Source organism: Sciurus vulgaris, assembly GCF_902686455.1.
Source record: "Sciurus vulgaris genome assembly, chromosome: 5".
NCBI classification, from domain to species: domain Eukaryota; kingdom Metazoa; phylum Chordata; class Mammalia; order Rodentia; family Sciuridae; genus Sciurus; species Sciurus vulgaris.
Genome location: NC_136465.1, coordinates 163,711,133 through 163,724,753, shown reverse-complemented (window position 1 = coordinate 163,724,753; position 13,621 = coordinate 163,711,133). Strand labels below are relative to the sequence as shown.

At 35.9% G+C, this 13,621-nt stretch overlaps 1 protein-coding gene across 2 annotated transcripts in view; it reads right to left on the bottom strand.

Moving 5' to 3' along the window:
- Nucleotides 1–4,807: 4,807 nt before the first annotated feature.
- HCFC2 (host cell factor C2) overlaps nucleotides 4,808–13,621 on the bottom strand; it is a 40,105-nt gene continuing 31,291 nt past the window's right edge. For both annotated transcript variants that reach the window (XM_079140428.1, XM_079140429.1), the window contains exon 15: nucleotides 4,808–13,590. In XM_079140428.1, the coding sequence (XP_078996554.1) occupies nucleotides 13,276–13,590 (315 nt within the window). In that variant the 3' untranslated portion in view covers nucleotides 4,808–13,275. The remainder of the gene's footprint in view (nucleotides 13,591–13,621) is intronic.

Genomic DNA, 13,621 nt, shown 5'->3' with positions numbered 1-13,621 from the left:
TGAGGGTCAGTGTTGGCTTCTTATTTGGTCCGTTTTTTTTAACTGAATGTCATGCATCTCCCCTGGAACTTCTTAAGTATGTAATCTCTGCTGCCCTAAAATTTTTGTAATTTTGTAAATGTTGCTTTTTTGAGAATGTAAGCAATGAGTTTTAGCAACTAAGTCATAGGTAGAAAAAGGAACTTAAGTAGCTTCTGTCTGTCCCCTCACTCTACCGCATTATAATGGAGACGGTATGGTCCAGAAAGGATTTTGTTTAAAAATGCTGCCTTCCTTTGGAATAATGGTGCTGACTCTGAGTTCTGTTTCCTCTGGTGTTGTGTCTGTGCAGTGTTCATTTCCTTAAAAATGTGCCTAATTGCCTGTTTCCAGATTGCCTTGGTGAGCTAAGGAATACCAGTTACCTTTAGTAACAATTACAGTTGCACTGAAAAAAGTGATGAGGGCCCAGCTAAGAGGATTTCCATAGTCGTAGCAATTAGAGTGAAAAGTTTTTTGGCAAGAATGAAATCTTGCAATGCAAGATTTTAAAAATACACATATGTAGACGTGTGTATATCTATCTTAGAGTTATCTTGGCAGCAAAACAATACTTGTTATTTTATGTGCTTATTATTACTTTATATGAGTTAATAATCTTTGTTGACCTTAAATTCATATTAAGTCATGTAGTGTGCTCATCAGGTAAAACTGGAACCCTAACTTTGTTTTTCTAGGAATTGTACCACACTGTCAGAAACATCATTGGTGTTTCTTTTAGAGCTGGAAATGTCACCTTTGTTCACCTCATCAAGCTTTGCTTCTTGCTTTCTGTGCCCCACCAACTCTGATGATCTCTGGGCTCTTGTGCAAGTTTTTTGCCTCCCACTATCCTCCTGCCATGGCCTTGAACATGCATCCTTCCCTCTGCCTAGCCAAGTCCCTTTCATCCTTCAGGTCTCAGTTTAAATTTCACCAGGAAAACTTTGCAAACATTTGTACTGGTGACCAAATACAGAAAATAGCATCACCCAAAAGCTAGTAGGTAAGCAACAGTTGCACACCAGTTGTTTTAGCCCCATTTAGATAGTTCTTGTAAGACAATATTTCTTTTTGTACCCAGGTTTAGGATTTGTGAAACCATAAGGCAGAATCCCTTCAAAGTCATAGCCCACTGGTGACATAGGAATGAATTAATTTCTTTGGCTTCTGGCTATTGCCTTCAGAGATAAAACTTGCCTAATAGTAGTTACAGCTTTCCCTGACCTTACTCTAGAGACTGCTTCCTTTTGCACTGCTTATTAAATAGGTAACTGTGCAAGACAATTATTGTTAAGAACTCCTTTGCCAAAATTAATGCCAACAGGTGTGCCAAATCAGAATAAGGTCAGTAAAGTCAGTGTGCTAGCAGTTAGTCTACTGCAACTTGATGGTCATGAACTAAATTAGGAGGGCACATTATAGGTTAATAGGTAATTCCTCATCTCCACAAAAATGCCCTAAGATAATACATTCTGATACCATGCCAGGAACTTTTGCCTTGCCTCTTCAGGTACAACTTAGGACTTCCTGGTTGTCTTCTAAGAGCAGGCAGTATCATGTTTATGTCTGTTTTGCACCTGTTTTATAGGGCTTAATTTCAGAGTATATCTGGAAGAAAGACATTATTGAACTTTGAACACCGGGTAGTTGGTTGAACACAAGTTGCTAGGCAAAGACAAAGCGTAACAGAAAATGCCTCCCATCCCAGATCTGTATTGCCAAGGAGGCTCATATACGACCTCCATTATTAGGTTTGTTAAGAAACCAGATCTGGCCAGGTGTGGTGACACATGCCTGAAGTCCCAATTACTTGGAAAGCTGAAGCAGGAGGATCACTTGAAGGCTCTACCTCAAAAAACAAAATATCAGTTTTTCAGACCAACATAATCATTAATCAAAGAACACAAAGGATTAACTTTTGGGCCATTTAAGGAAACAACAGAGCCATTCCTTATTTTGGAGGAAGAATCTTTTAAAAATGGTTTCTTTGAGCCCGATGTGGTGGTGTGCACCTGTAATCCCAGCAGTTTGGGAGACTCGAAAGTTCAGAGGCAGCCTTGGCAATTTTATTTTACCAGTCTCAAAGTAAAAAGGTTGGGATGTGTTTCCGTGGTTCAGTGCCCCTGGGTTACACCCACAGTAACCAAAAAAAAAAAAAAAAAAAAAAGGTTTCTGTTTCCACCATAAAAGTGCTACTACTCTTGCAGGAGAGAACTACACATCCTATTATTCTGTACATACCACATGGTACCACATTTCCTATTCACATGAAGAGCAAACCAAGGTTTTAATCTAGATTTCATTTTTACCCTGTTTAAATTTATTTTTATTGGTGACTATAATGATACATATCTAGACTTCATTTCTAATGGTAAAACAGCTTAGATACCACAACTCCCCATTAAAAAATTTCCAAATGCTGAATAATATAAAATTAAATCATACAAAATATTTTTCAATGTACCTTTAAGTTGATATGCAAACAAGGAATTTGCAGAACTCTAAAAATGAAGTGAAAATAGGATGCCTGAGAGGTAAGCCAGCACCACAGCTTGCTTTGTCCCTAGAGTTTTCTTGAACTCCACAGACAGTGAACTGGTAGCTGTGGGGGGCCTGGGCATAGGCTTACCTAGGCAAGGCCTTTTTTTTGGTACTGTGAATAGAACCTAGGGATGCTAAAGCCACACCCCCAGCCCTTTTTATTTTTATTTTGAGACAGGGTCACACTAAGTTGCTTGGGGCCTCAAACTTGTGATACTCCCGTATCAGCCGTTTAAGCCGCTAGGTTTACAGGTGGGTGCCACCCTGCCCAGCTAGGCTAGACTTAAGCACAGAGAAGTGGGCAGCAAGAAACGTTCCCATCTAAATTTTGGTGCTGGGTGGAGGGATATAAATCATCCTAGAAAATTCGTAACCACAGGTCCTCAAAAGTTTGTCACCTAAAACTATCAAGCTGATCAATTCAAGTGGTCTCAGGTTGACAGCTTTTTTGTATCTGGCAAAGCCAATAAATTCTCTTATGGATCTCAATTTCAGTCCATGCCTCAAATCATTTTTTTTCTTTTGTAATGCTGAGGATTGAACCCAGCACCCATGCATGCAAGGCAGGTGCTCTACCACTGAGCTATGTCCCCAGTGCTCAAATCATTTGCCAAGGAAATTAAGTTTTAAGATACCACATACTCAAGGGAAAATGGCACCAGGAGTAAAAGACAAAATACAACAGAATCATCCATAAAGACTCAATATTGGTATTAACAGCAAACAGTGATGTTGAAAGAAACAAAAGCATGGAAAAAGACACAAGATCACACTAAAATGAGATTTGTAAGCAAAAAAGTAATAACTGAAAATGCAAAAATAGGGTGAAAAAAATAAAATGAAAAAAGTAGGAGGGAGTGGACCAAACCAAAAAGCAATTTATGATAAAGACCTAGAAATAAATCCAATTGTGTAATCATAATAGACATGAATGGACTCAATTATCCAGTAAAAGACATTCTTTGGCTTTATCTTTTAGGCATGTCTCCTACAAATTCTAAATATAAGACCAAAGGAAGATCTAAGATATACTAAAGACTAACCAAAATATTGCTATATAAGGAGCAATGAAAAAGGCAAAGGCAACAACATCCATAGTGATAGTCACTACATAATTATAAAAGGGTCACCACAAAGAAGACAGAACAATCCTATTAATACACATCCAATAATAAAGCCCAAAGGAAAAAATAGCGAACACCATGAACAAAGAAAAGTCAAGAAATCCGCCATCATGATGCAAATGTAAAGCTTCAGTAAAGAAATCCAGTAGGAGATAAATCCTGTACAGATCTTCTCTGTACGGCTTAACTAACAAGTTTGGTCTAATGGATACTTAAAGGATATTATGTACAACTACTGGGGAACATACATTCTTCTGCCAGTACACATGGAACATGTATGAAACTGACCACAATGTAGAACATAAAGCTACTCAGGAAAAAATCTCATAGGTCATATTCTCTGGCACAATAACAGAAATACAAGTTAGGATAAAAAGTACTAAAATAAAACAATGGCAAATTGTGCACAGCAATGTATTAAAGTACACATATACATCATGACCTGGTTGGGTTTATCCTAGGAATTAAAGGCTAGTTTAATATTAAGTCAACTATCATAACTTTAACATTGAAGAAGAAAGCAATCACTAAAATTAGAGGCAGAAAAAAAAAAACTCAATTAAAATTCAACATTCAGGCTGGGGTTGTAACTCGGTGGTAGAGCTCTTGCCTAGCATGTGTGAGCACTGGATTCAATTCTCAGCACCACATATAAATAAATAAAGGTCCATCAACAACTAAAAAAATTTAAAAATTTAATATCCATTCATAATTAAAACTGTTAGCAAACAGAAATTGAAGAAAACGCCTTATTTTTAAGGGCCACTTAGTGGAAAAAAAAGTGAAATGTCCAAAATATTTTCTTCAAACTGGGGATTAAGACAATGTTTGCTTTCAGCTCTTTTCAACATTATCCTAGCCAGTGCAGAAATATAAGAAATTCTTTAAATGTATAGGTATCAGGAAGAAAACTGCCATTATGTGCAGAAGACATAAACAACTCAAAATATCTAGATATTTTATTAGAATATAAGTTTAGCAAAATTGCCCAATCTAAAATCAATACATAGCAGCATTTCTATATTCTGTAACAATCAGAATAGGAGGTATAATTTTAACCAATATACCATAGTGTATAAAAAAATAAAACTCCTATAAAGAAATCTAAGACAAAACATAAAGGCCTTTATGGAGAAAATTGTTGTTTATTGAGAGACAGTAAAGAAGCCCTAATAAATGAAGAGATACACAACTGTTTTTGACTGGGAAGACACATTCAAAAGATGTAAATTTTCCCCAAGTTGATCAATATATTCAATGTAACTATAAAAGACAGTATGTAAATTGGGAGAAAATATGTGCAACACATTTAACTGACAAGAAACTGGGATCCAGAATATATAAAACCAAGGATTAATGGGGGTGGGGGAAGCCATAAAAATGGACAAAAGACAGGAGTAAGTATTTCACAGAAGAAGACATATATGAAAAATCAATTTCATTAAGTGATTAGGAAAATGCAAAATAAACCCACTGTAGGATACCATGTAGATCTCCAATTAGCAAATATTAAACACAATCAAGACCATGTGTTTGCTGAGATGTGGAGCCCTGGAAGCCTGAGCCACACCCAGTGGGAGTGGAAACGTACAAATGCTTTAGAAAGCTGCTCAGCATGACCACGTAAAACCCACTTGTTAGAGAGCAGCAGTTCTCCAACGTTCGGTCGTACAGCCTCTTACATTCTTAAAAATTTTCAAGGAACTCAAATAGCTATTGTTCATGTGGGTTCTATCCACCAACATTTGCCACATAAGAAGTTTAAAAGGAGACTTTTTAAAACATACACAAATATATACTTGATTAGCTATCAGACCAGTGATGTTATCAAATATTTGGAAAATATTTTAAGTTGGGAAAAATGAAAGTGAAAAGGATAAATAATTTATTAATACTATAGGACAGTAGCTTTGTCTCCAGAGGCCCTCTGAAAGGGTCTCAGGGACCCTGGGGGTCCCTGGACCACCCTTTGAAAATAACCATCCTAAAGCAATTCTTGCACATGTGCACAGGAGACAGGTACAAGAAGTTATTCATTCCTCAAATATTTATTGAGCATCTGCCCTGTGTCAGGCATTGTTCCAGATACTGAGAAGACAGCACAGAAGGAAGCAGACATGACCCTTGCCCACACAGAGCTTACATTGTAACTGGGCAGAATGTTCACAGCAGCATTGTTTATAATAGTAAAAAATCCAAATCTCCAGAAATAGAAGAGCAGATAAATTGTGAAACAATCATTGTGGCTATACAGCAGTGAAAACATGAAATAGTTAACATGCAATAAACATGAATGGAAATCTCAAAACAAGGCTGGAAAAAAGAAGTCACAGAAGAATACATACAGCATGATTCCATTTACATACAAGCTCAAAAACAGGTAAATCTAAACAACATTTTATTAGGGATACATATATAGATGATAGAGCCACAAATAATAACATAGGAATTATCAACTGAAAATAACAGAACATTTACCTTGTGGTGTGAATGGAGAGAGGACAAATGGGTAAGTAGCTGAGAATGTGCTAGTTCTTAAGCTGCAAGTTGATACATGTGTGATCATTTTATCTTTAAAGCATACATACACAGTTGTATACTTTGGTATGTATTATTTCACAATAGTTTTTAAAGAAAAAGAGATATAAGATCATGCAGTACAAACTTTCATTGGTGAAGATGAAATATCTGATACTTTAGTCCTTGCTTTGCTATGCAATCAAAAAATTATAATTATAGAAAAGTAACTGATAATATGAAAAAAGAAATACTGGATAACTGTTAAAGGAAACAGACTGTTATTCACAGAACTTAACTAGATTCCCCCAAGGCCAAGATCCAAAGAGATCATAGTACTACAGTGTTGCTCTTTCAAATTGGCTCAATCATTGGCTTGTCTCTGGCTAACTGATCTTTGTTTGGTTGATACAATTAACTGTATTTATTATTATACAAAATAAGGCAGATAATGAAATGATCGATGATGCAAATGTCAAAATAAACTGTGTTCTCACTCTCAAAAGTACAAATTTCCTCTGGCACATTCTCATAATAATTCACGTGTGTGTTAAGTAGTCCAACAATATGGAAAGCATATGGCAGCTATTGACTGTTCCTCCACAATGATTAAAAACAGGTTTCTTGCTGGTCACATAAATGCCCAGTTTTGCAATCATGTCTTTGCCAAGAACATCACTGTTGGTGCCATTTTGCAGACCTATGACACAGTTAAGGTACAAATTTCTCCTGATTTAAGGGATTAGCTACAAACTAGTATTTAACACAGGAATTCTAAAAAATTAGATCTTGAAACATTTAATCCATCCCCCATACCCAAGCAGGGCAAGCAAACGTAGTCTTGGTTTAAGGAGTTGGTATAAGGGAGAGATTAAGCCCCGCAGCAAGTGGCCAGTCCAAGGAGTGGGGAAGCAGAAAGTGTATTCTCCAGGTCCACTCTCCCCAGCTGGGTCTAACACAGGGCTGCCAACTCACCAGAAGTTACAGGCATAGCTGTAGCTATTAAAAAAAAAAAAAAAAAAAAAAAAAAAAAAACTGCAGCCAAAAAGACCTGGAATCTTGCCCATGTTTAAGTTGGAATGGATAATGCCACCAGGGGGTGCTAACCTGCAAATGGCAGCAGAATGGTTTTGGCTGAAGCAGCTGATCTTCAGAACTGCCCAGACACTCTTACCTGCTATGTTCTGCTTTACTAAGAGGGTATTATGCCTATAGCTTCTTGTCCTCTTCGTACTATGAAAGAGAAACTAGGAGGAAATGCTTAAGTTCTTAGATTCCACTCTATCTCCTCAAAAAGAGGAGGAATGAATAATCCTTTTGGTTGGAGATGGACATTTGTTGGATCACAATTTCCTAATGGACAGGGTTGTTCAAAAGCAAATGCCAGCTCCACCTTTTATTTTGAACCTGTATGTACTCGGACACAAAGGGCTCTTCTTGTGCCTTCCTCAATTCTTTAATTTTTTTTGTAGATGGACACAATATTTTATTTATATATCTTTTTTTGTGGTGCTGAAGATCGAACTCAGGGCCTCACATGTGCTAGGCAAGCACTCTACCACTGAACCACAAACCCAACCCTTGCCTTCCTCAATTCTCATGCTCAGTAACGATAGAGCCTTTTACTTCTCATCTCTGGGTGGTAAGACGACCATAAGGGAGTGGGTAAGATGGGGGTCCACTTCTGTTTTAGCTTCCGTATCAATATGCTACCAATTCCTATGTTCTGTAGTTTTATATGTAAACACCTGACATCTCCAGAAACTCTTTGAAGGACTATTGAACCAGCAAAGTAAAAATCAGTAAATAAGGAATACTCCTGTTAAGCCTTCTGAGCCTCATACCTATGACTCCCTAGCCTTCTTTCTATCCAAGGCCAAGGGCTTCATAATCCTGTATTTGAATTTGAAGCACTGGCAGAAGTAGCAGTCAGATTTTGAATTTGACAACCGTTAAGTGGCAGTCCCTTGCTCAATTTATCTAAGACATATAAAATAACCTTGTGCTCAGTTTCAGATGACCCTCGTTGACATTAATAGGCCCACAAGAGGACATTGTCTTAATTTAGTTCTACAGAGGGCAGAAGAGAAGAAAACTGACACTAGGAAGAGACGGAAATCTATGTGAACAGGAAGCTGCTGCTTAAGATTTTGATGACCTTTTCTTCTTTCAGTGTATAGGATTTATTGTTTCTCTTGCAGAATGCTGTAGTTTATGCCTTTCCAGGCATGATCAAAATAAGTCTGCTCTGGAGTACAGAAATAGGCACAGATGCTCACAACTGTAGCAGGGAGGCTTAGAATGAAGGAGGGTCAATGTCATCTTGTCTTCCTGAGAATAACAACCTTTTGTCCTATAAGCTTAAGGTGACAACAGGGACTTGAGTTGATATAACAGAATCTGAAGCAGTTGTAACCCTGGGTGTATGTGTCCTCCACCAGGGCCCTGTGCTTAAATAGGTAGTTTTGTCTACTGTCCGACAAGAGACTAACTTTTTTTTTTTTTTTTTTTTTGTACTCTACCAACTGAGTTATATCCCCAGCCCAAGACTAACTTTTGACAGATTGTTTTAGCTCATTTTGTTCATACAGTATGAAAAACAAAAATTCAGCAATATCCATGGTCTCATTAAGTGCTAAGTTATCTTCAGATCTAAGACCCCCTCTTGAGAGCACTATTAAATCTTTTATTTATCCCAGAATTTCTCTTGGGAATCTAAGAGTAGGATAGGTAAGACAAGGCTAAAGAGTCTGAATTTCCTTTAGAGGCTTAATCTCCTAAATTTCTTTCCCTTCAAAGTCTCCCTCCCATTTTGACTCTTGATTTGAGACTGGGAAGTGAGAATATGGAGGGGTATAAAGGTAACAATTTTCTTTACTCCCTCATTAAAATATTTAGGTACCAGCTAAGTGGCCATATGAAAGAGATAGAAAGATCCAGTCCCTGTCTCAAAGACCGACCTACCATCTAGAAGAAGGAGGGAGACAATGATAACAGATAAGGGCAGTTTTTAAACTGCTAAGACTAAAGGACAGTGGAGCACAAAGAGAAGCAGTTAATCTACCTGGAGGCAGAGTGTGTAGAGAGGTTTCCTCAGGCTGGCAAGGCATGCAGGGGGTGGCGTGGAAAGGTGGACTCGAGACAGGAGAAGGTGCAAAGAGGAAGACAACACGGCATCATAGCTGTGGAAGAACGTGCAAGTGCCAAGGAGTACTCAGGGGACAAGATTAAGTAGGAAGAAAGATCACTAGATTTGGAAATAGGAGGTTATCCCAGACCTTTGCCAGAACCATTTCAGTAGGGTAGCAGGTCAAAAGCCTGCTTCTGTGAACTAAAAAGTGTGAAAAGCAAAAAGAAAAAAAAAAAATTAAGAGTAAACAGAAGACTAACAAGAGGTGAAAACAAGTTTAGGCTATTTCTTGCAATCATTTACTTTTTAACTTCCAAGCCTATTAGTTAAGTTACAATAAGGATTACATAGACTTTATGTTTCTATTAAAAAATGACTCCCAACCACAATTCACTAACTTAAAAACAACTTTTTAGACACAGTCCATCTTAATGTAGAGGCTGCCTACATTGTCAAATGAATGATATAAACATTTCTGTAGATCTACTCTGCCATCACTCATTTTTCTTTCATGTATTTAAAAATAAATAACATCTGTAAGTGTTTATAGTAGAAAAGGTGCTTTATTTTACATATCATTGGTACACGATACATAAAGCTGCCTAATATCAGGTCTAGAAAACACAAGAGTTACACCTTAAGTGGTCAAAGACCAGGTCTACTTTGCAATCTATTTCACTTGTGATCTGAAGACTACAATACTAATATTGTTATTAAATACTAATAATCTTTTCATATCCAATGATACAAATGGTGTTTATAAGTACTGTTATTTTTTAAATAAAAGTATCTTTAGTTATAGACCATATCGCTAATCAGAACAAATCTTTGCTAGTCTATAAGACTTTGAAATAATGAATCAACAGTTTCACTTTCCAATAGATAATTATGTTTGTGTAACTGAGTTATGGGGCAGAGGTACATCATTCATGCGATCAGGTTACTTCAATTTTTTAATGCAGATAAAGTTGATTTTATATATTCCCTATTTCTAGTTAAATTGCCAAAACGGTTACTAAAGTCAATACAATATTTTAGAAACCATAATTGTAAGAGCATGCAACATCAAAAATATTGTTACTTGTGGGAACCAAGTAGAAGAGCACAGAAAGAGGACTGTGACACAAAGGCTCATTACCTCTGAGTTGTTAACCCAACTGGGAAGAGTAAAGAAAGTAATTTAACTCATGGTAAATCATCTGATGAAAAATACCTGCCAGGGCTGGGGATGTGGCTCAGTGATAGAGTGCTTGCCTGGCATGTGTGAGGCCCTGGGTTCCATCCCCACCACTGCGGGAAGAAGAAAAGAAAAAAGAAAAAAAAAAAAAAAAAAAAACAAAGAAAAATACCTGCATGATACAGCCACTGTTATACAAAGGGATCTTCACTTAGAAAAAGTGCAAATCACAAGAAGTTAAATGTACTCCTTGTTATTTACCCAATTTATTCTATTCATGAACATATAGCTATCTCTTATTAACTGTTAATATTAAAAGCCATTAGAAATTTTCTAATGGCATCTTTCAGTCACCAATCCCTGATCAGGGAGATAAACATGACTGGTGCTTAGTATACTAATGCCAAATTAAAAAAAAAAAAAAAAAAAAAAAAAAACCAAAACTGGGCTAATTCTCAAAATAGGTTTATTATTTTAATAAACCCCTTGGTATGAAAAGGCTGCCCTTCCCTGTAAGAAGTCAGTCATATGTTAGAACCACAGGTTCATATTCACCTCCTGATCTAAAACAGCAGAGGCATTTCAGCAAAGTAAATTAAATACCCAACAGGCATTAACATGCACACTTAAAACAAATATTCTACTGTTTGCTTTGAATCAACTTATTCCTTGTCATTAAGAGAAGCATTTCAAGATGCAAATTGTTAATGCAAATAATAATGGGTTAAAAGCCAAAATTTTTCAAATAAAGCAAATAGATACTTAAAATAATTGGGTTTAAAACATACACTTACTATTACTTTCCATTCTTATTACTTTTATAACTAAGCGCACACACATACACAACAAACCCTAGCACTTAATATGTGCAAAATTGCTTACCATTTATTTTCATTTTAACTTTGGTTAAGTATTTCTTTAGCCTATATCAGACACATTATGGAAGCTATACAGATGATTACAAACATAATAATGAGGTAAGTTAAAATTCTACTAGTGCAAAAAGCAAGTATATGCCAAAAGCAAAGCATATGAATTAAACAAATGCAGAATGAAGCTCTCGCCAAGGGAACTGCTGGAACAATAAACCAGAGAAGCTCCTTGTAAACATTGTAAAGTACACATTTAAAGATTCAGGATTCATATAGCCACAAAAACGGTATTCTAACAACACTATAGTAGTGCATTTATTTTATCTTTAGAGTTCAGAAACCACTCATTATGTGTCTAACAGTTTGCATATTTTCTTCAAGAGAAAATTAGTGAGACACATTAATTACAAATACTGTAGTATAAAAATCCCAGTTCTTTACAAAAATTATATATTAAAATATTCTATACACTTTAAATTAGTAACTGGAACACGCATATATATCAATTCTGCACAATTAAATCCATGTTTGCTGGGAATATTATACACAAAGTGTGAAGACATTGCTACTCGGTCAACCTAAACTGACATAAGGTTATGTGGTATTAAAAAGATAGACCGGTGCCCTTACAGTTATTGTAGCTCTTAGTGTGAAATATCTTTTCTGCAATTATTGCTCTGATATATTCATTCCAGATTTGAATAGGCAGTGGAACCATGAAATTCCTAAAAGGTTTAAAACAAGTTACCTGTAGCAGAGTGTTCATAATGCTCATCTACATCTTTAAGGTTGTAAGGAACCTGAGTTAGCTATCTAATGCTTATATTTTCATTGTAAAAAAGTTTGTACAATTTTGAGGTAAAAACGATGCAAAAATAAAACATCTAGAGCATTTACAAAAATCTTACAAATGTTTAAAACACTATTTCAAAACTTGTGCCCCATTAAGGTGCTTCTTTCTTTCTGCAGTAGGAGAACATACACTTTAATTTTGAATCTTAAATTATGAAACTTTTGATTTCAGAAAAAGCAAAGGTAGAACCATTAAGACATATGAACATGTTCAGGGACATACTCTAACATCTGATGAAAATAGAAAATTTGAGTGCTGAAAGGGCCCTTGAAGGTAAACTCTTTTAACTCATCTGTGAGTGAGGAAATTAAGGGCCAACGAAATTAAGTGCTTTAGCCAAATGTATATTCAAATACATTGGCCTGGTATGAATCAATACCCATATTCATTTTTTATCTTACCATGATTTTGAAAAATAATAATTCAAAAGCAGTTTCTGAACTTGCCTTTCTCTCTTTTTAAAAATTTCTTAAGCTCTGTGCTAACTATAAATAAAGGAATAAATGGCTACTAAGATTAGTATCACAGATATTATCCATAGAAGATAGTTGTTGGAGGACCACCACTCATAGACAATAAAGTTAGAGGGAGTACTCAAAGATAAGGTATTTACAATGTAGAGAACATTTTACTACGTAAGACAGTGAAGTGTACAACAGTCGGTTATTAGAATCATCTCAAAAATTTGAGGATGACTGAGTTACATAGCCTTTATAAAAGATATTGGGGTAATAAAGCCTTCTATCTTTTATCTTATTTTATTATTTTTCTTTATAACAGAGCTATATGTGTAAGGAAGAATCCATATACTAATTTTCAGAGAGTCTTTGCTTCTTTTCTATTTTTATTTGGATCTAGAATTGAGCAAATACATTTTAAGAACAACTTACAAACTCAAATTCATAACTGCTAGAAATACAGTCTTTTAAATGACAAATCTTCATAACCAGTTACTAATAAATAATCATCATCACAACAGCTTCAGTAAAAAAAAGAAAAAAGAAAAAAAAGGAAGAAAGAAAAGAAAAGAAAGAAAAAATTCAATTTAAAGGTGCTTTTTTATTGTTACCTTGAAGCCATCGAACTTGTGTAGCTGGTCCATATCCCTTTTCATTCTTTGCTGATATCCTGAACACAATGGCAGGCCTGGATGTATAATCAATATGTGCATTTGCAAGTTGCCCAGCAGTTACTATACATGACGTTTTAAGACCACAATAAATCCTCATGAACACAAGCTGGCTTGGATTATCTTGTATCTGTGCTGTGCGGATAGCCAAGTAGGCTGAATATTCCAAAATATTTCCAGAAGGTGAAGTTGGAGGCTCCCAGGAAAGGTGGATACCTTCAACATTCTAAAACAAAACAAAACAAAAAAAGTGGTAG